Raw genomic sequence first — 26,248 nt, 5'->3', positions numbered from 1 at the left:
ATATGGAGTCAATAATGTGTTTGGTATCACATCTGCTAATGCTAGCACTGCTTAACCAGCAAGATTCCTTGTGATATTAAATGGAATGCTAATTTTGCCTGATAAAAAAATAGGCTTTATCAAGTACTTACTGAAGAAAAGGAAGAGCCAATACTTTAAAGCAGGGGTAAGCAATGGATTTTTCCAAGGGGCCACATGAGGAACTGGGACTGTTGTTGGGGGCCGCACCACTAAGGTGAACTGAATTCTGGTCAGTTCCTAATTTTATCCCTATATAAGCTTATCAACTGCCCTTTAGTATTCACTTTAAAGCATGTAATTTAAACATGTGAGCTGTACTGAACTTTATGATTATGAGCTTTTATTTAGCTCTTAGCAACTTTATGCCGCATAGCCTCAAAGAGTTCTTAGTAAGTATAGCAACATAACTTGCCTTTTATTTCCAAGAGAGCCTTGCTGTGATGTGTTAAAGCATTCTTTGTGAAATGTTACTTATTATCCTCAATATAAATCAGGACAGACAGGGTCAAACGGTTATTAAGATAATATTTCTGTTAAGAAACAGTCATGCAGCCAGCAGCTTGTGCAGACGTACTTAGGCAAAAGGCAGAAACAAGAAAAACTGCAGTCCAAAAAAATGTGCATAATCCTGTCAGCACCTCGAGTCTACTCATTTAATGAGATGTAAGGTGGTGAGAGGCACATTCATTTTAGGGGGGGGAAGCAAAAAATTAAAGAGAAAAAGCTCCCGTTGGGCTGAGGAAGAATCAAAGAGTTGGACGACCACTGAGGGAATTCGTGCGAGCACAGTGTGCACAAACAGAGTTTCTGGCTTTGAGCAGAATAAGTGTGAATGGGAGCAAGAAGGAGGACAAGAATGGGAATGTAGGGTCAGGCCCTCTTTAGTAGCACTTATGTAAGATTACTTACATAATGACACATTCAACTAGTGTGTGTGAGTGTGTGTGCCTTTGTCTAGACAAGAGGGTTAACTTGACTTTGGGTGGGGTCAGGGATACAAGAGGAGGGGTACTCAAGCAGGCCTGGTAAAGGAGGATCGTGGGATTATGTGTGTGTGTGTGTTTATGTGTGTTATCAAAAGAGGCGGGGGTGGTAGTATGAGAAGGTATTAAAGTCAGAGTACAGGGAGGGAACTAGCAGGCACTGAATGCATGTCCACATCTGTGAGTGCTATCCAGCTTTCTGCCTCTCTCCGTCTCATTTCACGCCTGTCTTTGCAAACTCGTCCAACCATCAGCCTCTTTTCCTTTCTCTTTTTAAAAAAATATCTTCCTTCAGCTTTCCTACTTCTCTTCACTCCCCTATCATTCCTCGTCTCTTAAAATCCTCTGATATTAATCCCATTCTACTGTCGCTGTCTTTGTGTCTCTTCTCTCATTATTCGCCCTCAATCCCCTCTGTCTCTCTTGCTCCTATCTCCCCTTTCTGCATTTTTTTTTTGAAGTGTGGAGGGTCAGCAGTGCCAGAAAAGACAAGACAGAAGACATATTGGCAGAGCTACTGGTGGTTTACTCGTGGTTAGCCTTAGCATACTTGTGGCAACAGAGAGGAAGAGCTTGGCGATGGTCACAGCAATGGAGGATTCCTGTCCCAATGGGGCACAGGAAGAGGAGGAGGTGAGACCCCTGGGACAGCATGCCATGGAGGGGCCCCCGGCTGTACGATCCACCCAGGGAGCAGAAACATCTGGAGGTGAGGACAGTAGGAGGAAGAAGGGAGCTTTCAAATATTAGGATGAATAGTGGGATATTGTTATCTTTCATTTAAGATGGAAGGCTTTAGATGGGTAACTCCAGTGGTTTCTTCAGCTTCATGTGGAAAGTCTTTAGAGCAACAGTTCCCAACATTTATATCCCCACAGTTGTGTCAGATTTGCTTGAGTCCCCTGTGATGGATACCAAGCAATGAATAAATAAAGCCTTGTCCACACAGGACAGCAGTTTGTTAATGTGTGTTTAATGCAGCTAATGATTGGTCGCTACCAGACAGGCTAGGTAACATTAATGTATTTACTATTCTGTCATACGTCAATCAACAGTATCCAGTGCTGTGATTGATTTATCAGTGGGCCAATATCATCATCATTTATAAATGAAGATTTAAAAAAATAAGTAAGTAACAAATACAAAAACTGTGAGCGACGAGGTTGCGCAGTTTGCCCACGAGAGAGCACTCTGCAACTTTCCTGTTGACAGCACATATTTGAAAACCACAACAACCAGTCTATCGGAGCAGATTCAGGCAGAGGGTAAAAAGTAAATAATAACTGCACACAACAAGTGTTTCATATGTCTGAAAGAAGAAAAAATTTTGCCCGATATATACAAAAAAAGTTGAATTTAAAAAAAAAACAGGTTCTATTTTAAACCAGTGCTAGTTTAGATGAAGAATATGTTTTTATAACTAAGGGGACTGAATTTCAGTAGATAAGACAATTTTTAGCATTAGAAATTTTTCCATTTCTAATGCTATTTGAACGTTTATCCAAATCTTTTAGCAGTTATCTGTTACAACCAATAATTTCTCACTCCTTATTAATTCATTTTAGAACTACTTTATTTGACTTTTATTCTGTTCTACTTTGATTAATACATGAATTTGAACCTAAATTAGCCAGTTTTACCTGCAGCTATAAGTTTCAGTGAATTTTTTAAATCCTTTGTCCGTTCTAGCTAACCTTTAGCTAGCTAACCTTTAGCTAGCTAAAACCTGCTAATAATGTTTAACACACATCAGTTTATTCAGTTCTCTTTTCAACAGTTTATCAAGTAAAAGCCAACTGATTCAGTCATTTATATTATGTATTACTTTAAGTTAGCATTTCAGATATCCTTGATTCTTTCCTAAGCAGTTTAAACATGCTCTCAGTCCTCCCAGTTAGCGCCTTGGTGTTACAGCTGACACAGGATAAGCAAGTGTAATTATGTTTAAAGTAGTTTAGGTAAACAGCAGTATTTCAGCCTACCTTTGGGATCCAGTCGAGCGGTTAAGAAGCGCTGCTTTACAGCAGCTTTAGCTGTGAGAGTCCCAGGAACTGCACTGCACTTCTGAAAAAAGAAAAAAACACCCTCAGATATATTTTGTTATGGATGATGTGTCAGTGGAGTTGCTTCTCTGACAGTCATCTCAGAAGCTAAAAATAAATAAATAAATAATGATACCATGTTTAATACAAGTTGCGAGGTTTTTTCTTTCTCCTGGGATTTCATTCCTTTAGAAACAGAGCAGTGATCTCTGCATCAGCATTCAGTGCACATCATGCTCGTAGGTGTGCATACCGATGCAGTGGTTAGATGTTGCAGACAAAAGTGCCACGGAGGGAGAAATTACAAGGAGGTAAAAGAGAGTGATTCATTATATGTGAATAAATCATCTGGAAAAAAACAACTGTTTGGTGCTGTAATCTCTTAGCATTAACAACTCCTTCAGGCCACAGCATTTGGATCTCTGTGTCATATTTCAAAAGATTATGTAGACTTTAGTTTGAAGGCTTTAGTTCATTTCCCAACTTTTACCGGACAGAAATTTTAACAGGTAATATGCACAGAAGCGTGGACGAGTAAGGGTTCCTGTTGTCGGGGATGTAGTAAGTAGGTAAAGGTCAATGAAGACGACACCGGGATATACAAAAGGTTTCAGCTGTGTGTTATTCTGTGTATGCTTGAGGTTTTCACTCCGGATATGTTCATGTTTTGCAGTAAACGTAGCTTTATTTATTGCATACAAGTCAAAAGTTAGTTGTGCCATGGTAGTGTTAAGTTTCCATATTCGTCTTGTCTGTGTGTGTCTGTGTTTGTGTGTAGATGCCTTTTCCCGAAATGACCGTTGCCCTGTGGAAGATCTGTGTGTGGTTTCCCAAGAAGAAATAAATTATTGTGTCCATATGTCCGTACTGAGTCTTAGATTGTGCTGTTGTGCCTTAAATACACAAAGCTTCATTGATATACAGGTTTGATTGTCTGCAGTGCTGTTTTTAACCTTCTTCCCCCCTATTTGTCCTTCTTAAAGAGGATCATAAATATTTAAGGTCTGTTTTGCACCGAGCCTGTTGTTTATGCAGTCTCCCTGCGCTCCTGTGGTTATCAGACGCTGTAGAGCTCGAGTTGAACCGTGACTGTTTCAGTACAGCAAACCAGAGAAAGCAGAATTTAAACAGTGATTAAACTGAGATCTAAATCACAGAGAGGCATTCATTTGGATAGAAATGAGCAACCAGAAGGAAACGTGTGTTACACAAGAGATGCTACTTTTTTCGGTAATATTTTACAACTCTCCCACATGGTGTGATGCTGCAATTTATCTTGGTTAAAATGCATTCCAAACTTTTAATGCTTATGCCTCTTTTACATAAGGAAAAGCTGATTAAACATTTTTAAAGTGCATGTCAGCAGAGCTGCGCTGTGGTCAAGTGGTAAAGGGTCATATCGCATTTGTATAAATGTCCTGAGCGGCTCCTCAGTCCAATACGACTTCGATTCCTTTCTTTCTCTATTTTTCATCTTTTTGTTACTGTTTCTTTTAAATAAAAGCTAAATGTCCAATATTTTTTAATAGGTATACATGCCAGATTGCAAAACCTACCAAAAATATAATATATAGACGTCAGCATTTCATAATCTGTATTTTCAAAGCAGCGATTTGGTATGGGGCACTTTATTCTAAAGAGGGGGCTGAAGTCATAGACTATAGCTTGACTTGATGACATGGAACATGTCTCAGGGTTTAAGAGTAATAATGGGTTAGTGAAGCAAAACGCAGAGTGAAATCATAGAGTGAATCAACTGTATACAAGTGCTGACCGGACATAGTTATTACCCACATAGGTGTAAAATGACACACACATACACATACATTTCCAGGGATTTAAATGGCTAAAATGTGCTTAGATTGGCTTTAAGACACTGGCATTAGGGCGTTCAGCTAGCTGATACCTACAGTCCACACCTCTCCCTGTCTCTGTTTATGTTAACAGCATAGAGGCTGACTGCATCTGAATCCAGGAGCCTTTAGTTGAATGTTTAGGGCCTTGAGGGAATCTGGAAAAAAAAGCACTTTGAAGCTTTAAAGTTAAGCTTTTTTAAAGTGAATATACACAACTGTGCACACTCTGTGCAGACCAGGCTTAATATTCTGGGGTGCTTGTCTGTGTATACAAAGTATGTGTATCCAAAACTCTCCCAGAGAACAATACATGGTGTCTGTCGGCCAAATCAGCTCTTGACTGACAGTGCTGACTCAGGGTAAGACTGGCTGCCTTGACTCAAAGACCATTTGCCAGCTGTGTTGTGACATTTGGGTGAAAGCTGGCCCAGACAATACTTACTGTAACATGTTTCAAGCCCAACTCGTGACTTTTGGGCCACATCTGGCACACACTGCACTTACCATATTGGACCATCTTATGCTGTCTAGGCCACACATCATTTTCAGTGCTGTAATTAGTACCAAAAGCATCTCAGATTAGATCCAGATGTTATCCTGGCTGTGGAGTTTAAACTGAGTGAAAGCATGCCCGTTCACTGCATCTGAAACATTTGGGTCTTCTTTTGCACTGGAGTGTGAGCAGATCTCTTTTTGCTGTTGCTTTGCCTTCAACAGTGTCATGGATGTTTACACTCTGAATGACTTTCAGGCCTGGCTAACTTGGCTTTTCTCTTTTTCTCTCTGTCTCTGTTTCTCTGGATCTTTGTGTCTCGTCCCATCCGTCCAGCCATGCAGCAGGTGTTGGATAATGTGGGTGAGCTGCCCACCTCTGCCGGAGCCAAAGACATCGACCTGCTCTTCCTGCGCGGCATCATGGAAAGTCCCATTGTACGCTCCTTGGCTAAGGTAGCACACACACATAGCTCAGGGCAAGCAGCAGGGAGCAGACAAACCACTAGCCAGCTTCAAACTCCCCCACATGTTGCTCTCAGCAATGCTTTGCTTGCTCTGGCTGAGGCGTTGAAGTACAGTAAGGCTTTGATTAACACACAGTGCTATGTGCATCAGACCTAATGCATAATGACGTAAGAAAATTGTGCAGCTTTGCATTTCTGTGCCTTTTTTATTGACAGTGCATGCACCTACGAACACGCCTTCACTGCTGTTTGAAGTCTAGTGTGCAGTGAGTTCAGTTTAACCACAGCTGTAGCTCCTCCATACAGGGTCTTGTCATGTTGTGCTTTTTCAAATGCTCCCTGTAGAGCACCATATCATATCTACAATCACGGCTACTGAGCAAGTCTCACTTTCTGTCATTCACTCTTTGCACATCCAAATAAATACCAACAAAACCAGGAAGGTTATGAAAGGCAACCGCCATCTTTCCACTTTTCCTGAGCTTCTTTGTCTCACCCAGGCTCAAGAGCAGCTGGAGGAAGTGAAGCTGGAAGCGGTGCAGGACAATAACGTCGAGCTGGTGACAGAGATCCTGGGCGACATCAACAACCTCAAGGTTAAAGACGACAGCGCGGCTGAGTTGTCTCGAATCCTCCAGGAGCCGCACTTCCAGGTGAGCCAGAGCAAGAGCGAGCACAGTTAGGTAGGCTAGAACAGACGCCGTTAACACAAGCACTGGTTATTAACTTAGCTTATGAGGTAATATGTGGCAACCCAAAACACTATGATAAACCAGATGCTGTTTTACAGCACTGTACTTATAATGTTATGTCATAATCAATACATAAATTCTGGTGTTGCTGCTCTCTGTTGGCAGCAATAAAACTTTCACTGTCTCTTAAAAGCAAAGCGAATATTGACTCTGAATCTGGGAACAGTGTCTCCCTGTGGGCCTCATGAGGAATAAGACTTGTGTTTTATCTAAAGCGCTCTTGTTTAAATAGGTCTTAAAAATTGTATCCTATCATATTGGTTTTGGCTTTGCTGACTCTTCTGCTTCATTGCTAAATGTCCTCTTATGGCTTCTCTCTATTCTATATTTCTTCATTTAGCTGTTATGTATTGACCCTCCATACGTTTGTTGAGTGGTACATTGTATGTTTTCATCCTCTTTTCTATTTCTACATCAACATTCATTTCTTGATGCTCCCTGAGAAAAAGTGGTTAGCTTGAAAAGAATACAGCTTTTTAAATGCAATCATTTCAAATAATTATTGAATTTATATATTTCCAAGTGATGCACACTTTTTTCCACCTTATTCTACTTTTTATTATTAGCAGTAGTTGTTGTAATGTTACTGCACGTTTGTGAAATGGGGACTGCTTTTCATCTGAACAGTATGTCGTACTCTAAATGTTACAACACTAGCTACAGTGGCACAGATCAGATGTTTTGGAGCCTGCGCTCATGCATCAGTAGAACACTAACCTCTGTGCCTGAACTTAGCAGGGGCTTTATGCAGGCAGGGCCAATAGGAGGTAGATTTCTGAGCCGAGCGAAGCCCCTGCACCAATCAGAGCTCTTTGTGCCTTTAGCTGAAAGATAAGACTCTGTTGACCTACTGAGCAATAGAGATACGGAGGGCGGAGGGGGGAAAGCAGGCTAGGTGGGAAAAGGAAAACAGATATTACATCACAAACTGAGTGTTTGATTTTACAGACTTTTTGTATTTTTCACCAGTGAGCGGTTGGTGGTGATTTGGAACCAGTAATAATATATGGGGAAAAAGCAACTTGAATGAAAGCTGTTGGAGGGATACTCACGAATCAGACATTAAGTGATTAGATTTGGGTGGTTATCCATATTTGGGATTTTATCCATTAGATGATTGCTTTTTAAGCCGCACCTAAATTATTAATATGCTAGTTGGCTGTTTGGAGGTATAACTGTCCCGTTTCACTGTTATAACGTCTGCCAACAGAGCTTTTCTATTCACTTGAAACATCAAGTCACAGTTTTGTTATTAATATTACTGTGAGGAAGACTAAATTTCCAATGTGGTCACAAGTAACATTTACAATAAAACTACTGAGGGAATGGAACTCAGTAATGTATCGACTTTACTTTTGTGAAAGTGTAATTGTGCTTCTTCCTCTACAATAAGATGTAGTTAAGCCTTAGCACTCGCCTACCCTCTCCTTTTTTTTTCCTTTCTCTCAGTCTCTTTTAGAGGCTCATGACATGGTAGCCTCAAAATGCTACGAAGCCCCGCCTCCGACTGAGACAGCCAATGACGCAGCGGTGAACAGCGCTCTTATGCAGGCCGATGCCGTGCGCATGATTGGCATTCGAAAGAAGGCCGGGGAGCCACTGGTGAGAGGAGACTGCACGCTGACTGAATGTGTTTGCATGAGTGTGCCACATTATTTATCCATGGGGTGGCTGTAGCTCAGGTGGCAGAGCAGGTCAGCCACTAATCAGAACGTCGGTGGTTCGATCCCAGGCTGCACCCTGGCTGCATGCCAAATATCCTTGGGCAAGATACTAACCCCGTATTTGCCTACTGGTGGTGGTCAGAGGGCCCGGTGGCGCCTGTGTCCGGCAGCCTCGCCTCCTATGGACTAGAAAAGCGCTATACAAATGCAGGCCATTTGCCATATTTGTTTTATAATTCCATTTAAAATGCTCCAAAAGCTGCCAACACTACAAACATGGTCGATAGGTTACTAAAATTAACAGGGGTGAGGCTTAGCACAAACCCCAAGAATCAGACGAACCCTCCCTCGAGCCAGCACCTGGTGACAGTGGGAAGAAAAAACTCCCTTTTAAGAGGAAGAAACCTCTGGCAGAGGCTCCAGGCGCAGGGAGGGGGTGAGTGTGAGTGCGCAGGAATCAGAGGTAATAAAACATCCCTCTTCTTCCTCTCAGGGTGTGACATTTCGTGTGGAGAAAGACGACTTGGTGATCGCGAGAATCCTTCACGGAGGCATGATTGACAGACAAGGTCTGCTCCACGTGGGCGACATCATTAAGGAAGTAAACGGGAAAGACGTTGGCAATAATCCCACTGAGCTCCAGGAGATGCTCAAAGACTGCAGCGGAGGGATCACCTTGAAAATACTCCCGAGCTACAGAGACGCTCCTGCTCCTCCACAGGTGAGCACGTACAAGCACAGGCATGCACTCTCCTGCTTATGTAACCGGTGGCAGATGTTGGGTGGTGGCACCATCCTGACGATATGTCCTACGGCCTTCCCACAATCCCTCGCGCAGGAATTTGAACTCTGGGAGTCCTATTAATAACACTCCAGATGCTATCTAGGTCACACTAGCAGTTTCTGTGTCATGCACGCACTCCAAATACACGCACATGTGTTTGGAGTAATTTCATGCTCTCTGACATGCAGAGTACAGTAGTGTGTGACGCTGTTGTACAGTTCCCCTCAGACACGCTCCAGTAATGTCTTCTGTGTAAAAAAAAACAAAAAAAAAACACACACATATATATATATACCTTGAATCTTGGAACACATAAACCTGGAAATGCTTATAAACTGAATGAAGGGCAGTAAAAGTGAATGAGACGTAATGCAAAATCACTTCCTGCTCTGTGGCTCAGAGCGCGCTGCACAGTATATTTCACTGGCTTGTTTTATTGCTTCCTCTGGCTGCTTGTTTAATCTAATGCTCTGGCCAAAGCACTTACCCTTTCTAGCAAAAGCCCATGCAGCGTGTTGACGCAGCATGAAGAGCTGTGTCGGCTGCGGCTGTGGGAAACGGGCCGTAATGGGTGTGAAAGAGCTGCCGTCACCATGCCGACGTGTGAGAAGCCATGCTGAGTTAAAGCTGCTTTGTCTTTCTTGTTGCTTTGTGAACGGCCATCTTCCTCTTCAATCCTAATTTAAGCGCTTCAGGAGCTCACACCTGTTCCTCTGTTCCTCACAGGTATATGTCCGGCCATACTTTGACTATGATCCCGCCAATGACAGCTTGATCCCCTGTCGGGAGGCAGGTATGGCCTTCAAGAAAGGTGATATTCTTCAGATTGTAAACAGAGAAGATCCCAACTGGTGGCAGGTGAGCCTTCCTTCACAGACTGTCTTTGACCGAACTTTAAACTTTCAATTTTCTAAATTTAACTTTGAACTGATCCACGCCAGGCATGTCACGTAGTGGGTGGTGCCACGGGTCTGATCCCCAGTCAGTTCTTGGAGGAGAAGAGGAAAGCTTTTGTTCCCAGAGACTTGGATGGATCAGGTGAGTACCCTACCTGTACTTCTTGGCAGTGATGCCAGACCTTTGTGTAAACACTCTGTGAAAGATTCCTGAGCTAAAACTCACCCAAGTTCTTAATGTTTCTCTTAAGCCGAGGCTGTTTTTGAAGGGATGGAGTGGCCTGTGAACTGGTTTACTGCCAGACCTCTATCACTTGTAAAGCTTTTAGCTGATTGATGGCAAAAAAAATAAAAACAAATAATGGGTAGTTAGTATGCCTGCCTGCCCCCGTCTGGCCAAATGCTGTAACAGCAAAGATATAAACGTGCATATTTGTCTTGCAGGAATTCTTTGTGGCACCTTGGCTGGAAAAAAGAAGAAGAAGATGATGTATCTAACAGCCAAGAACGCAGGTCAGAATATTCTTCATGGTCTAGATGTTTGGTTAATGTCTTCATTGTCTTTCTCTACAAGTGGCTAACAGCTTTGAAATGTCTTTGAACAGAGTTCGATAGACATGAACTGCAGATCTATGAGGAAGTGGCAAAGGTTCCTGCTTTCCAGAGGAAGACGCTGGTTCTGATAGGTGCCCAAGGAGTGGGCCGACGCAGCCTCAAGAACCGATTGATGGTCCTCCATCCCACGCGTTTTGGCACCACTATACCATGTATGCCACACTTGGGTTTCTAACCGCTTTTCTCAAATTTTGCTACAACAGTGCAACATTTACCTGATTCATGTCTTCTGTCAGACACCTCACGGAGACCCCGTGATGAGGAGCTAGGCGGCAACTCCTACCACTTTACCTCAAGGACAGAGATGGAGGCTGATGTGAAGGCCGGCCGCTTCCTGGAGCACGGCGAGTACGACGGCAACCTGTACGGCACAAAGATTGATAGCATTCACGAGGTGGTCGCAATGGGACGCACCTGCATCCTGGATGTCAACCCGCAGGTATGAGAGGGGTCCAAAGCGAGCGAATGTCAGTGGCAGGGTTATTTTCATGCAGTGAAGGGTGGCTTTGACATGCAGCATTTACTCACTGTGTTTGACCTTTAGTGAGAACATTGGAGAGTTTTATTAGGTGAAGTTTGGACCAGCGGGACTTTGTTTCAGTTGAGTTTGCATTGTTTCAGAAAGTTTACTTTCAGTTGAGTTTTTATTAGTTCCACTTTTAGGTTTAGTCTTTTTAATTAATCTAATATTGGTGGATGTTTGTCAGGGGAAAAGTTCAGAAATGACATCATATATCAGAGTCATGTAGACTTGCCAAGTCTTAGTGCACCAAAGCCTTATGAGACAGTGTGGTTTTCAATTGCAATTTCAGATCTACTTTTAAACTATAATAACCTTGTGTTAAAGGATTTGAAAAAATATGCTACTCAAAAGCACTTAAAGGAACACATTAATCAGTATAGCAGTATAGCATCAAGTCAATTAAACTTCTATGATATCGATCTGATCAGTTAAGTAGCAGAGGCGGTATTTAATGTTTCTTGATTGTTTTTTCACTAGTTTTCCATTTAGCTAAGGCCAGTCTCACTACTGTTATTATGAGGTGATACTTGGGCCCCATAGAGGTTGGACAAAAGGTCTAACTCCTCCAAGATGGCACATCAACTCATGCCACTACCAGAAGGTTTGCTGTGTCTCCCAGCATTGTCTCAAAAGCAGTCGGGCAGTTACTCTAGGAGAGCTGGTGAGGCCTGAGAAAGGTCCTTAACCCGTCAACCATTAGTCAGTAGGATCGGTATCAGCCCCTTTGTGCAAGAAGGATGAGCACTGCTGAAGCTACAAAATTACCTGCAGTAGGACACTGATGTGACTATGTTTGACCATACAATCAGAAACAGACTTCATGAGGATGGTCTAAGGACGCCTAAGCGTCTTGTGGTCTCTATATTCACTGCCCCGACCATGGAGTCTGATTGGCGTTACCTGTAGAATACCAGAATTGGCAGGTCCACCACTGCCATTAGTTATCAGGATGAAATCCTTGGACCCATTGCCAGACCCTAGGCTGATGCGGTGGGTCCTGGGTTCCTCCTGGTGCACGAGAATGCCCGGCCTCGTGTGCAAAGAGTATGTAGGCAGTTCCTGGAAGAGAAGAACTCTGGGATATTATATAGATGGGCCTCCATCTATCCAACTTCCCCAGGGCCAGGTCCCTGTTCCAGATCTAGGAGGAGACCCCCAAGGACACCAGCCAGTCTCTCATAAAAAGCATGTCCCAACATTGTGAGGCATGCATACAAACTATTGCTGCAATGAAAGTTTGCCAAAATGTGTCATTTTTTTCACTTTGATTTGTGGGGTGTCTTTGAATTCAGACCTCTGTAGGTTGACAATTATTATTTCAAATAATGTGGCATCCTTTCATTCCTAACACATTACCTGGTCCGTGTAAGTATAGTATAATGAAAACATCTTTGTCTCTCTTCAGGCTCTGAAGGTACTGAAAACAGCAGAGTTCATGCCTTATGTGGTGTTCATTGGAGCACCAGATTTTGATACTCTTAAGGCCATGCACAAAGCTGTGGTGGATGCAGGCCTCACAACTAAGCAGCTCACGGTAGGTTAACAACACCCATGCGTAACAATGGGATGAAGTAAACACACACAAACAACCATGCTCTCTCTCTCACACACACACACACGCATACATAGTGATATGCTTGCATTATCTGTCACTGTTTTTTGACATTTGAGCCCTCACTTACATATCATGGGGATAACTGTGCAATATTTTATGTCAACTGTAGTCAGTCACAAAAACTATGACTGATTCACTGAGATAAAAGACACACTAAAGACATTTGAAAAAAAGGTGTGGTGGTAACTGGTGGCCAGTTTGCCTCTCATTGTTTAAGATTTTGTTCTCCCTCTGGTTTAATGTTTTTAACACTTTTAAGATTAAATCACCCTCATATGCTTTCTATGTGGGCCTTACTAAAAATAGACTGAGGGACAGGGTGGCTAAATATAAGTATGCCGATTTGAATGACCCTGTGGCCAAAACACTGCCTGGAAGCAGATCATGTTACTTGCTGGTCAAACAAAATCCTTCTAAAAGTACCTTAAATTACATACAGTCGTGGTGAAAATAAAGTACACCGTCTATCATCTCTATCATTGTGCATATCAGAACAAAAAAATCTGAGATGAACAACAGCATACAACATATTATGCTATGTTCTTAAAGCCAAAATGCAGAAGCGTCATGTTAAAAGTGACATAAACCCCTTGATTTAGTAGAAGCACCTTTAGCAGCAATAACTTGAAGTATGACTTCAGTAGTCTCGCACATCGTTGAGGAGGAATTTTGCTCTACTCTTCTTTACGACGTTGTTTGAACTCATTTGTTCTCGGAAGCTCCCACCAAACCATTTGAATCAATCTGAGGTCTAACATTTTGACTGGCCCATTGCAGCAACTTGATTCTTTTCTTTTTCAGTCATTCTGTTGTAGATTTGCTGCTTTGTTTGGGATCATTGTCCTGTTGCATGACCCAAGTTTTAGCTGTTGGACAGATAGCTTTATATGTGGCTCTAGTGGAGTTTGGTATACAGAGGAGTTCATGGTCAACTCCATGACTGCAAGCTGCTCGTTTCCTCTGGCTGCATATCATCACGCCTCAAACACAGTGCTTGGCAGTTGATATGAAAGTGTTTGTACTGATGTGCTGTGTTTGGTTGCTGTGTGTTATGGCCAAACGTCTCCACGTTGTTTTCATCTGTCCAAAGGACATTTTTCCAGATGTTTTGTGGTTTGTTCAGATGCAACTTTTTAAACTTAAGCATTGCTGCCATTTTCTTTCTAGAGAGAAGAGCATTTCTCCTGGAAACCCTTCTAAACGAGTTCGTTTTTTCCCTAATTGAATCATCATGAACTTTCACATTTATCGTGCTGAGGCCTGTAACCGGTCTGACCTTGAGGTGAATGTGTTTGGAAGTTCATTCCTGGGAAGACTGGCAACTGTCATGAATGCTTTCCACTCGAATGCTCCAGACCAGCAAGCTGGCAAAGGTTCTGCCTTTATGGAGGTCCTTACATTTGTTGATCATCAGTTAATCAGGCGATTTTGAATTGATTGACAGCACCTGGCCTCTTTTAGCAGCACCATATCAGCTGCACATTGCTGCTAATACGGAAGAAGTAAGGGTGTAGTTTTTGTCTTTGTCGTACTGTTTCTGCATTTTTGGCTTAGTTTTTGTAAGACACAGTCTGTTGTGTTATATTTTGTTCTTCTGTTCTTGAAAGACCAGGTTATTTTTTACTGTAACCTGAAAGGTAAAACCTTAGAATTGACAGAGGGTCTACTTTCTTTTTACCATGACTATAAATATCCATACACTCATCATTTGTCCACCTGTCCTGGTCTTCACTGTTATGTGCTGGACACTGACACTCATGCATACAACTTGGATTTATCCCCAGAACTGACCCGTCCTTCATGTTTCTGCAGGATGTGGATCTGAGGAAAACGGTGGATGAGAGCGCCCGCATCCAGAGGGCTTACTGCCACTACTTTGACCTGACCATCATTAACGACAACCTGGATAAGGCCTTCGAGACGTTACAGGCAGCCGTGGACAAACTGTGCAGTGAACCCCAGTGGGTCCCAGTGAACTGGGTATACTGAGGACTAGCACCACTCGTTACACTGTCCAGTCTACGTGGGCCTCAGTGACCCACCAACATGTATGCGTGTATGTGTGCTTGTGATCACAAAGGCCAAAGAAGATGAAGGGCAGAGATACTACTGCAAGTAATCAATGAAATCTCATCGCTCTTTCTCCTCTCGGGCCTGCAACTTTTTTCTACTCAAAACTCAAAGGGAAAGAGTGCTTATTTATTTTATAACTTTTTATGAAAGATCTTTCTATTCAGTGTGGGATTACGGTGAGAATGAAACAAACCAACCATGAGAAAAAAGAAAGAAAGTCGTGTCACGTGCTCGGGCCATACTTTTTTGCATTAATTTATTGTTGTAGTGTCGCTTTGTAGTCGTTTTCCTTCATTTTTAAATACTTCTATCAGTCTTCCCTCGCTGACACGGAGGATTCACGGTCGCCACCCGAACTCCAAAACAAAGACGAGGACAAGGCGATCGATGACAAGAACTTGAAGCCGTCATTGTCCAAGAAATCTCACGGTGTGGCACATGTTGAACATCATTGCTCTGTTTTCTTTTCACCTTCATTTACTTGAATCCTTAATGTTATTTTTTTAATGTCGTCGGCCCCAAAATCCTCAATCGGTTTTCTCCATGAGCGAGGGGCTAAAAAGCTCATCCGGTATATAAAAGAAAAACAATGTTATGACGTACTTTTTAAAAGATCAAACACCATGTCTGTTCATTTTCTCTAGTTTTGTTTTGTTTTTGCTATTTTTTTTTAATCAGCGTGATGATTAGTAGAGTGTAGCATTCAATCGTTTGCTTCTATCGTCTGTTTGTCTGCAGTATGAGTGTCACAGTGTCACTGGCCATCATCTTTACCTGCTACAATGTGTTAATGTTTTATTTTTTGTGAATGTGGCTCAAACCCACTCGCTCCTTAATGATCCTCATCTTCAGTGTTGCGGTTATGCCAAAGCCCTTGTGATCATGCTCTGAATCAAATATTAAATTCACAGTTCTTAAATCAGATACAGAATTGAGAAAAACCTGAAATCTGTCCTGGACTTCGTGACTTCAGGATAAAATGAGTATTAAATCACTTTAGGTGGATATTCGTTGCAATGTACAGTGAATACCATTTCAAAATGCTGAGGGTATTCTGTGACAGCCCTGCTGCCTGTTCAAGTGTTTCCACATCAACCTCATGTCTTCTTTTTACATTTTTATCAGCAAACTTGTGATGAATAAAATTTGATAAACCTCATAAACTAGTTTCTTGTTAAATTATGTGTGCAACATTTCCATTTATACCTCGTAAGATTCATTTCCGTCAAATCCAGACACACAAAAACAAAATATCAGACCTCAATACTTTGAAAAAAACTGCATTCAAGCAAAATCATTGTGTCTAAAAACAACATGTAAACGTATTTGTGTTAGTAACCTCATACAAAGCGGATGCTTTATTATGTACACCTCTTCTTCAAATGTTTATTGCAAATGTCTAATCAGCCAATCAACTCAGTGCGTTTAGGTGCATAGACATGGGCACGTTGATTTGATGAAGAGAATGATCAGACTCCTAGCTGATAGGAATGCAACAGTAACTCAAAAAAACACTTATTCCAATGAAGGTGTGCAGAAGAGCATCTCTGAATGCAGTACGCTGAAACTTGAAGCAGATGGGCTACAGCAGCAGAAGACCACACCAGGTGCCACTCATGTCAGCTCAGAACAGGAAACTGGGGTTACAATTCTCACAGGATCATCAAAATTGGACAACAGACAACTGGAAACATTTCTTCTGCAACATTCAGATAGTAGGACCAGAAAAAACACGAATGCATGAATCCATCCTGCGTCTCAACGGTTCAGACTGTTGGTGTAATGGTGTGGAGGATATGTTGTTGGCACAGTTTGGGCTCAGATATGAGTCTATGTACATTTCTGGCCTTAGCTGCTGTATAGTGGATCTTTTGGAATGAGGAGTTTCATTAATTTACTGTTACTATTAGAAAGTATAAAAAATAGGAAAAAATGCCCTGCAAAGTAATTATGACCTACAAGTTTGTACTTAATAAATGACAAGCTATTATAAGTTTAAGAAACGGTTTGTTTTCTGCAATTTGTCGTTTGACACAAACAAGAAGAAGAGCAGCAGCGCCCCCTGCAGTTTGTGTAAGGGAAAAAGCTTACAGCACCTGGTATTCCCAGGCGGTCTCCCATCCAAGTACTGACCAGGCCCGACCCTGCTTAGCTTCCGAGATCAGACGAGATCGGGCGTGTTCAGGGTGGTATGGCCGTAAGCGAAAGAAGTGCACACAAACTGACCTTTTATACATGCCAAATACCACTTTTTTCGCCAATTAAGATTCTGAACACGTTTTCCATCCAATGATGAAACATTTATTCCTACGGTAAACTTTTCACTTCAGCATAGAAAGCTGTTTAGAGTAACACGTCACTGATCTTAGATCGGAATAGCGTGCAGTTGGCTCTTAAAATCACCGCATTTATTTAAGTAACAAAACAAACTGTTTGGAGACGATCTGCAAGACAAAAGTCTGAGAAGTGCTCCTGAAGCATTAATAAAAGGGGTGTTTGTCGTTTAGGGTGTCGCTTACGGCCATACCACCCTGAACACGCCCGATCTCGTCTGATCTCGGAAGCTAAGCAGGGTCGGGCCTGGTCAGTACTTGGATGGGAGACCGCCTGGGAATACCAGGTGCTGTAAGCTTTTTCACTTACACAAACTGCAGGGGGCGCTGCTCGTCTTCAGTGGACATGTGGAGCATTTTGCTTCCTGGTCAATCGTTGAAGTTCAAGGCCCTTTAAAATGTATATTCTTTACATTCAATCTTTTTAATATAAACCATAAAATATTTATGTGAAAAATTCTGTTATCTTCATTTTTCTTGCCTTGAGTTTTAAGTTGATATTTAGGGTTCATTTCCACTGGTTTTCTTAGGACTCAAATATGACAGGGGCGGGTGTTATGTGGGCCAGATGTGGCCCCAATTGTTACACCATCTGGCCCATAGATATTGGAGGCCGAGTAGAGGCAGCCAGACTCAAAATGAGTCAGTGCCAGAAGAGCAATGCAGATACGGAGCATGATAGGGCCACACATTCATGGCCCCCTACTTATTGTGCACTTAAAAAACAAAAACAACAAAACAAACAAACAAACAAAAACAAGGCAGCCAGTTTAGATTCACACAGTTGACCTCATGCAAGAACCACCTGGAAAGGGATTTATTCTTAGAGTATGAATAAAGATGTTCCATTCATTGGTTTTATTTATTATTTGGAGTGGTCCTTTCTTTTAATGCATATTGTGCTTTGATACTTTAATTAAATTAAGTAAATAAAACAATCCTGACTCAGCTGATGTGATATTTTTTGTTGTGTTGCTTGTTCTACTGGCACATAATCATCTTCACAGACAGTGTTGATAGTGTAGTCATCTTGTTTCAGTCTACAGGTATCTGAATCAGGCCTTCTCCCCTCTGATGTGAACTTCTACTTCCTCTCTGGTAACAGTTCAGCAAAACTGGACAGGATATGAAAATACAGGAATGAAAACATCAAGTGACAACGCAGCAGAAAACCTTTTTCAAACATTTTTATTAATTAATGCAATTTACAGTCAAGCCAAAGAGCGAACTATATTAAGTGATACGTATTCACATTATGTCCTAACAGGGTTTACAGCATATCTTGTGTTCTGTAAGCATAATTGTTACAAAAAGAAAAAAAAAAGAAAACGTATAAGAGAAATCAAAGCTTACAATAACAAGAACAAGGAGCTTAGCAGTGGATTTGAAACATATGAAATGAGCAAAAGACCCTCACCAGAACAGGAATGACAGCAAATTCAGTTTTGGCATGTTGTGGTTTAAATAAGGGAGTAAAAGAGATAGAGAAACTAAAATATATGCAAAATATAAGTGAGCTCAAAATGACAGGAGGAAAGGGAGGTTTGAATTCACACGGCTTTGCAGGGCTACCTCTGCCAAGAGACTTTGGTCACTTTGCTTCTCTGTCATGGCTTATAATTATAAGAAAGAAAAGAAAAAAAAGGAGTGTCCTGGTATTAGTTCTGAGTTAATTTTGTATCAATTTTGATTATCTTCTGTCAGAAAACAACAACAAAAAAGTTTTGTAGTCAACTGCAACTCCAGGACAGACTGTACATTCTCAGGAGGTAGATAACATGAAGTCTTAAAAGAAAGCGTGTCTAAATTGGAATCGAGCTCTTTGTCAAGTCTGTGAAACTGTAGTGCATAATTTGTTTAAGGCCAAATAGGAACCTCACTTGTAGATCTAAGGCTATTTTAAGACAAAGGGTGTCAGGGTGGAGGAGGGAAGTGCACGGGATGGGATGGAGGGGTGGAGGACAGGGTGAGCAGATACAGCCCTTACATGTCAGTGCCTGAGTCAACAGTCGCGCTTTACCACAGCTGCTCGGTGCACGTCAACCCTTGGTTAACTGAACCCAATCTCTTTTTTTTTCCTTTTTGGCTACGCACATGCAGGGAAGATGCCAAAAAAAAAAGGATAAAATAAAATAGAAAAGGACGCAGAAATGAGACGAGGAATATTCTGATTGACATTATGACTTGCATAAATGACACGTTATTTGGCCACATGGTGTAACATGTTACAAGAAGAGCTATCAGCGTGGGCACAGCCTGAAGTGACATTCAAACCTCCACTAGAGGGGAAAATTATGTTACTGGACAATATGAAGCACACTAAAAGAACAAAACAAAACAAAAAAAAAGGTCAATGCAGCATATATCAGGCTTATGAGGTACTTCATGAATATATAGATATATCAACGTTTTTAGAAAAGCTCCTCCGAGTCATATTATTCCTTATAATTCCTATTGATAGCGTAAAATACCTCGTCAGTTTTATTCTTATTATCAGCCCAATCTCAGATGGGCCTCCTTTTTTTTTTTTTTCTTTTTCTTGAGACCGCTTTGAAAGTGCAAAACACAAATACTGATCGTTCTATGCAGCATCTACACACGAGGTTGCATGGTAGTTAAAACTTTTTTTTCTTTTTTACTTTTTATGCGGCATGACAGATTTTAGTCAAAACTTTATTTTGAAAGGACTCACAAAACCCAAGAGAGAGAGAGAGAGAGAGAGAGAGAGAGAGAGAGAGAGAGAGAGAGAGAGATCCGACAAAAGGCTACGACCTGTACTCAACAACCACACACGACCTCGCGTGTGCCTTCCGTCAGATTTCAATTCTTTTTCTTTGTGTGAAGTGTATTCAGATGTGGATTTTCCCTTTGTTAATGAAAAATAATAATAATAATAATAAAAAATAATGGCATTGAGTGTGGCGAGTACCAGATGGGGAAATCCACTCTGGATTTTATTGCAGTTTGGGTTGAAAAAAATGTAGGCATGTGATAACAGCGTGGCTCTGTTCACTAAGAAGCCTTGATATTTCTAAACTTGCTGGCAAAACAAAAACTGAAAAAGAAGCTGGTTCCATAAATTGAGACTAAGTTTGTCTGATCTCACAGGCATTTGTCTTGCCAACTAAAAGCCTGCCCACAGTGGACAGACTGGTTTAAAAAGAAAAAGAAAAAACACCAACAATCTGCAGCCCACGCTCAGGAAATTTATTGCTGTGCATACATCTTTTCCACAAACCTTCGTCGCCACTACAAACGTCTTTTTAAAATCAACAGGTTTTGCTGGATTATCAACATGTCATGAATTAGCAATTACGATGGCACCTTTTAAAAGATCCAGACATCTTTTATAGTTAGCATTACACGTGAACGAGTCCTAGATTGTGCTTGGCTGTCTTCATCGACTCACATTAAAAACAATGAGACTCCCGATAGTAAAAAAATTTGGTCCGGTAAAATGTAACCAACTAAAGCAACCAACCAGTCCATGCAGGATTACTTATTAAGGGTGAAAACCCCCCAAAACAGACAGTGCTTTGATGTGATATTGGCTTTCATTGGTTTGGTCACTACAATTTCTTCATTTTGTTGTCACTCATAAATTAGGGATAATATTAGCTAGCACCCGACACTGCTCTGAGGTAGTTTTATCCAAGTCAGTAAATAAAAAGCCAAGTCGTTCACAAGACTAAAAATGCTTGGAAAAATACAAATAAAAAATACCCACAAGTCTTGCATGATTGGATTCATATAGTTCAGCTTAATGGTGATGGCTTGGTTAAGTTCTGTAACGGCTCTCCTCAGTCTAGATCTGATTTACTACGTCATCCAGCCTAACCCTGAATAGCCACCTGGATGCAGATGTGTCACCTGTCAATGCCACAGCTGCCAGATTACTGTGTGCTTTTCTGCACCCTGCTGGTTGCCAGAGGAGCTTAGAAGTTCACTTGTGAATGCACATAAATAGCTATATTCAATTAGAATTTATAGACAAGAAATTAGGATAAAATGGCATCCAGCAGGCAATGATTTAAAAAAGTGCAGTTCGAGCATACCAAACCATCTACTTGACATTAAAATATTCTGTGGATAAAGAAAATTCAAGTGCTAACAAAATGACTGGGATTGATCCTTTTATGATCAAGACATTTTCCTGGCCATTTTTCCACTAGATGTTTAATTAGAAACAAAGTAGTACGGCCAACACTGTAATCTTGCATTCCCGTTTCTTTGGCTTCAGTCACACAGGTCTAGAGAGTGGTTGGCGATCCCTGGAAACCTCAAGTGGCCAGGGAACAATGTTTATTCCTAACTAGTTGTTAAGTGGTTGCTGGAAGTTCCTGGCTGTCACCAAAACCTTTCTAGTGAATAGTTTGGTTGCCTATATTTTGCATGGAACATTCCAACTTGTCTGCAAACACTTGCCAATTAACCACTGAGTAGTAGTGAAACTGTGAAAAGTGCAATGCAAAACAAAAACTGTCATAGTAAAAGTGAAATTTTAGCTGAAACCAACACGTTTTAAAAGTCACATCTTTTGCTTTGATGGCAAACCAGCACCATTTCCAGTTTGTGTCGCACTTTTCACAGTTTCACTACTGCTTGGTGGTGGTTGCTAAGTGTTTGCAGACAAGTTGGCATCTCCCATGCAAACTAGAAGCGACCATGGAAATGTGCTAGCAACTAGAGATGGACCGATCCGATATTACGTATCGGTATCGGTCCGATACTGACCTAAATTACTGGATCGGATATCGGAGAAAAATAAAAAATGTAATCCGATCCATTAAATATCACGAAGCACGTCGGAGCAGTATGCATCACGTGATAGAGCGGCTGTGGCATGCAGGACCTGTCGGTGGTCTGGATAGCATTTGGAGCTTCGCTAGCAACCCGGCATTTCATCTCCGACAAAGTTATCCCCGAGAGAAGTAAAGCAAGTGTGTAAGTCCATCTCTGAATGTTTGTAAAGCATTCCTGCATTAAGCTTACCAAACGATATATGGAGCGACTGCCTCTTCTGGCTGCTACTTCAATCATGAAACTGCTTAATGATCAGCTGATCAGCTTTTCTGTCGCGAGTCCGTGTCTCTAGTTTGCTTTTGGCCCACTTTGCACCAGAAAGAGGAAACCAGCGGCTGAACAACAGCAGCACGTTTAAGCTTGATCAGCTGTTGTTAGAATTTATTTATTATTACTTTCTACTCGAGGATCTTTTTCTACGTAGCTGACGGCTGGTAACTGTGCAGGGGCGGATCTAGCAAAGTTTAGCCAGGGGGGCCGATAGGGCATTAACAGGGAAAAGGGGGCACAAAGACATACTTTTCTTTCTTATTCTCATTTAAAATGTCTAGCTTTTAATAAATAATTATCCGAATCTTACACCCAAAGTTTTAATTTGATGTAAAATGAATAGAAGTCAATTACTGTATATAGTGACTATTAAGTCTAATATATATACCCTAGTAAGCTATAGTACTTTTTCCTTTGGGAAGGTACCATCTGTGCAGTCTGCAATTTTGTTGAAGAAAGATGTTGAATCTATTTAATATTTCTTGAAAAATAATTGATTTCTGTGCTTTTTTTTTCACACTGCATCAAATTAAGGTTGATTACGTTGATTAAGCATCATGAGGTGGAGGGTGAGGGGTGGTTCCCTATTTTTTATTTATTTATTTTTGTTGTTGCTGGGAGTTGGAACCCTATTAGTTAGGTTGCTTAATATTTACGCTAAGTACTCTTTAAAATACCAGAATAGGGAGGATGGTGTAGGTTTAAGTTTATTAGATTGATCAGTATTGCTGAACTATGAATTTTTTTTTTTTTTTTGCATATAGGTATAACAGAATAGCTTTAGTGTAGTTGTTGTTTTAAACTTGAGTATGAACTTATACAAAATGCAGCAAGATATTAAAAAAAAAACGGTTTTGTTGATTAAAAAACACTATATCGGATTCATATCGGTATCGGCAGATATCCAAATTTATGATATCGGTATCGGTATCGGACATAAAAAAGTGGTATCGTGCCATCTCTACTAGCAACCAAAACAAGGAGAATTTTGGCTTAGCGCTGTATACCCCTTTGCAGCCAACTTGACCTAGTGACCGCAAAAAACAAAACAAAAAACAAAGAAAAAGAAACTTCCAGCAACCACATTGAAAAATGGTTGCCAGGCAGTCCCCAACTGGTCTCTAGGCCTGTGTGACTGATGTCTTAAACACATCCAAGGTAAAGTGAATGAAACAGCTGCATCCAATGGAATTGAACAGGTCTTTCCTTATTGGTACACCACTGGAATTTATACTAATTGTTGACACTTGTAGCTAAAACAAGAATACAGGCAAACTTTATGGATACCAAACTGGCAGCAAATGGTTACAGATAATTGAGTGGACATTGGCATAACTGTCAGAGACAAAAAGTGATGCTTATTTAGAAAAAAAAAATCTATGTCACACAGGAACGGGATGTTATGTATATGCCATGTATATATAGGTCAGTTATAGATCTAAAAAAAAAAAAAAAAAAACAACAACTAAAAAACTAAACAAAACAAAAAACCCAGCTGTGTAGCAATACAAATGAAAAAAGGAACAGAAGTAACACTTAAAACAAAAAGCTTCTCTGCATTTATGTGGCACTGCACTAATTAATGTAATAATTCAGGGAGGATTTTACAAGACAGCTCTGTAGGGGCTGGACAGGAATACGAGACCCGAGGGCTTAAGCATACGTTTAAAATCGAACAGCAAATGAGATCACACACCTACGCAAACCACCTAATATACACACAAAGCGCTTATGTTTTAGCACCTCACACAAGTATGATGCCAGGACTCAAAGGATGGCTACTCTTTGCACCAGTGTGAAACATATGTCTCCTAAAAGTACAGTAGCCAACATCCAGAGAAAGACAGCACAACTGTGAAATTACTACTTTCATTTCATATCAGAAAGAATAAAAATAAAAAGATTATATGGTCTGTGACATGAGCAATATTTAAATGACTGAGAAGAAGAAAACAATACTTTCTGGAATTAATAAAGCCTATAAATAAAGAGAAGAAAACAGAAAGAAAAGGCTGTACATAAGATGCAAAGATGAGTATAAATGTACTGGATGGATAGCCTATACAACATTACAAACCACGCAGGTTCTAATTACATTCATTTTTAATATATGGAGCTAGGAAAATAGGATCTACTCTACAAGAGATCTCTTTATAACAGCAAGATTTTCTCCACAAGAGACAGATAAGCGACAGAAAGAGGAGACATTACTATACAGAGGGTAATGGTATGGAATTAATTCATGTAAGGGGACTGCTTCATTAGAAAGCCGGCTTTAATTTTGTACTCCATGACCATTAAAAAAAATGAAAATAAATTAAAAAGAATACTATTAATAAAAACAAACAAACAAAAACGCAAAGGCTGATGGTTACCATTTGGAGAAATGTTATCATTACCTCTTAAAAACTAAAGAAAATTATGAGAAAATAATTTGCTGATTAAAATAGCTTATGATATGCCATTTAGTTTACGAAAAAGCTATTTCTAAAACTTGCTTTATCCGCGTTTTGGCCGCTCCGAAAGATAATGGGAAAACAGCCAAAGTGAGGTGAATGTGTGCATTTAATTGCCTTGTTTGAGAATGTTTTTAGGGGCAGCACTACAGCTGTTCTGAAAGCCTCACTGCTCCACTTTACTTGAAAAGCATTGCCACATTCATCCAGGCTACAAGTATTGGTCTGTTAAACATTCTTGACTGAGCTCATACTGTATTTCATTGTTCTTGTAACAGTCACAATAAAGTATTCTGTTCTATTGTGACGAAGATGATTTATGTGAAAAAGGAAAAGCCTCTTCTGAGTTGTGATATGTGTAGTTTGTAGCGATTTTAGAGAAAAAGAGGCCTTACTAAGAACAACTTAATGTGCACATGGCTGTCACAGCCGTGTCAAACCTTAATACTCAAACACTGTGGCATTGATGCGCCGGCTACAAACCCCCCGCAAATCTCCTGCCTATGATTGGCGACACTTGTTGACTGTGCATCTTTTATTTTGAAAAGCCACCAAAATCCAAAAATCCAGGCTGCCAGCCTGCCCCCTGATAAACACTCTCAATACATGACTAGCTCTAAGTCCTTTGTTTAGTGCAAAGAAAAACAAAACAAAACACACTGTCGAATATTGTTTGTTAAGTATAGGGAGAAAAAAGCCATTTTGACCAGGTTTTATAAGGTGCTGGTGTAGGTAATGTAAAACGTAAAGAAGCGGAAACAAGTTCAAAGTCATCTCTTAAAAAACATAGACAGCTTAAAGTTACAAGCCAGTCAGTTTCTGATGTTTGTGCTGTTACAGGAAACAATGATTCAATCTGTCAACAATACATGACGGTTAACTTCTAGAGAATGACTTCCAACTATTACACTATATTCCGACGCGTCCCTTTGAGGAACAGTCTAAGAACTGAACATTCGAGTAAGTGAAGATAGCTGTGGTCGCGTTACAAAGGCCTGCAATCACACAGGAACAAAGACATTCACATTTCCAAGTACAGAGCCAAAGATGGGGTTCTCCTGATTAATTCATCTGTTCTGATCCACCTACTCTGACCGAGATGACTGGATCAAAACAAACCTAAAGCTTAAATAAGGACTTAAATGCATGATTGTACATAGAAATAAATGCTCTGGGGTGAAATTTGACATAAATCTTCGGCTGTGTCATTTTCATACAGATATCAACAAGTACTATGTGATAGTTTTCAGGCTCTATCAATCTATCCGTGGGCAGTCTTTTCTAGATTACTTCCCTAGTCTGACACACAGCACCAACTGGGTACATTTACTTTGTACCTTCTACTTTTGAATAATGAAATAAAATTATCAGACCAAATATGGGTGACATACTTGATGGCATACTGCTCAACTGAAAAGCAAAGGAGTTATTATTCAATATAGAAATAAAATAAAAAAAATGCTGCTTCTTATTGGTGCATAGAATAAAAGGAAAGAAAGCAGGGAAATCTGTGTGTAGGTACAAACACAGTTCAGGAATTTGGTCGTACAGCTCAACACTCAAAACACACATTCTCTCATCAGTCTGAGCAAAACTATGAGGG

General features: G+C 40.7%; 1 protein-coding gene and 2 non-coding genes across 3 annotated transcripts; 2 read left to right on the top strand and 1 right to left on the bottom strand.

Annotated features, from left to right (window-relative positions):
* The first annotated feature begins 1,532 nt into the window (after positions 1 to 1,532).
* pals2b (protein associated with LIN7 2, MAGUK p55 family member b) lies at positions 1,533 to 15,348 on the top strand. Its single transcript, XM_085345799.1, has 12 exons — positions 1,533 to 1,713; positions 5,732 to 5,832; positions 6,362 to 6,514; positions 8,063 to 8,215; positions 8,771 to 8,998; positions 9,788 to 9,919; positions 10,003 to 10,099; positions 10,402 to 10,470; positions 10,563 to 10,724; positions 10,809 to 11,011; positions 12,501 to 12,629; positions 14,523 to 15,348. Exons 1-12 carry the CDS (start codon positions 1,584 to 1,586, stop codon positions 14,697 to 14,699), a joined length of 1,734 nt encoding a protein of 577 aa, XP_085201925.1. The 5' UTR covers positions 1,533 to 1,583; the 3' UTR covers positions 14,700 to 15,348.
* Positions 15,349 to 16,867: 1,519 nt separating this feature from the next.
* Positions 16,868 to 16,986, bottom strand: LOC146609908 (5S ribosomal RNA). Its single transcript, XR_014905108.1, has one exon. It is a non-coding gene; the product is annotated as a 5S ribosomal RNA (ribosomal RNA).
* Positions 16,987 to 17,296: 310 nt separating this feature from the next.
* LOC146609907 (5S ribosomal RNA) lies at positions 17,297 to 17,415 on the top strand. Its single transcript, XR_014905107.1, has one exon. It is a non-coding gene; the product is annotated as a 5S ribosomal RNA (ribosomal RNA).
* The last annotated feature ends 8,833 nt before the right edge of the window (positions 17,416 to 26,248 follow it).

The sequence above is a fragment of the Diplotaxodon limnothrissa genome, linkage group LG22 (assembly GCF_057381915.1).
Source record: "Diplotaxodon limnothrissa isolate DT_005_m linkage group LG22, D_limnothrissa_male_GT1.1, whole genome shotgun sequence".
Classification (NCBI taxonomy): domain Eukaryota; kingdom Metazoa; phylum Chordata; class Actinopteri; order Cichliformes; family Cichlidae; genus Diplotaxodon; species Diplotaxodon limnothrissa.
The sequence above is the reverse complement of the archived record's forward strand: the minus strand, read 5'-3'. Positions and strand labels throughout refer to the sequence as shown.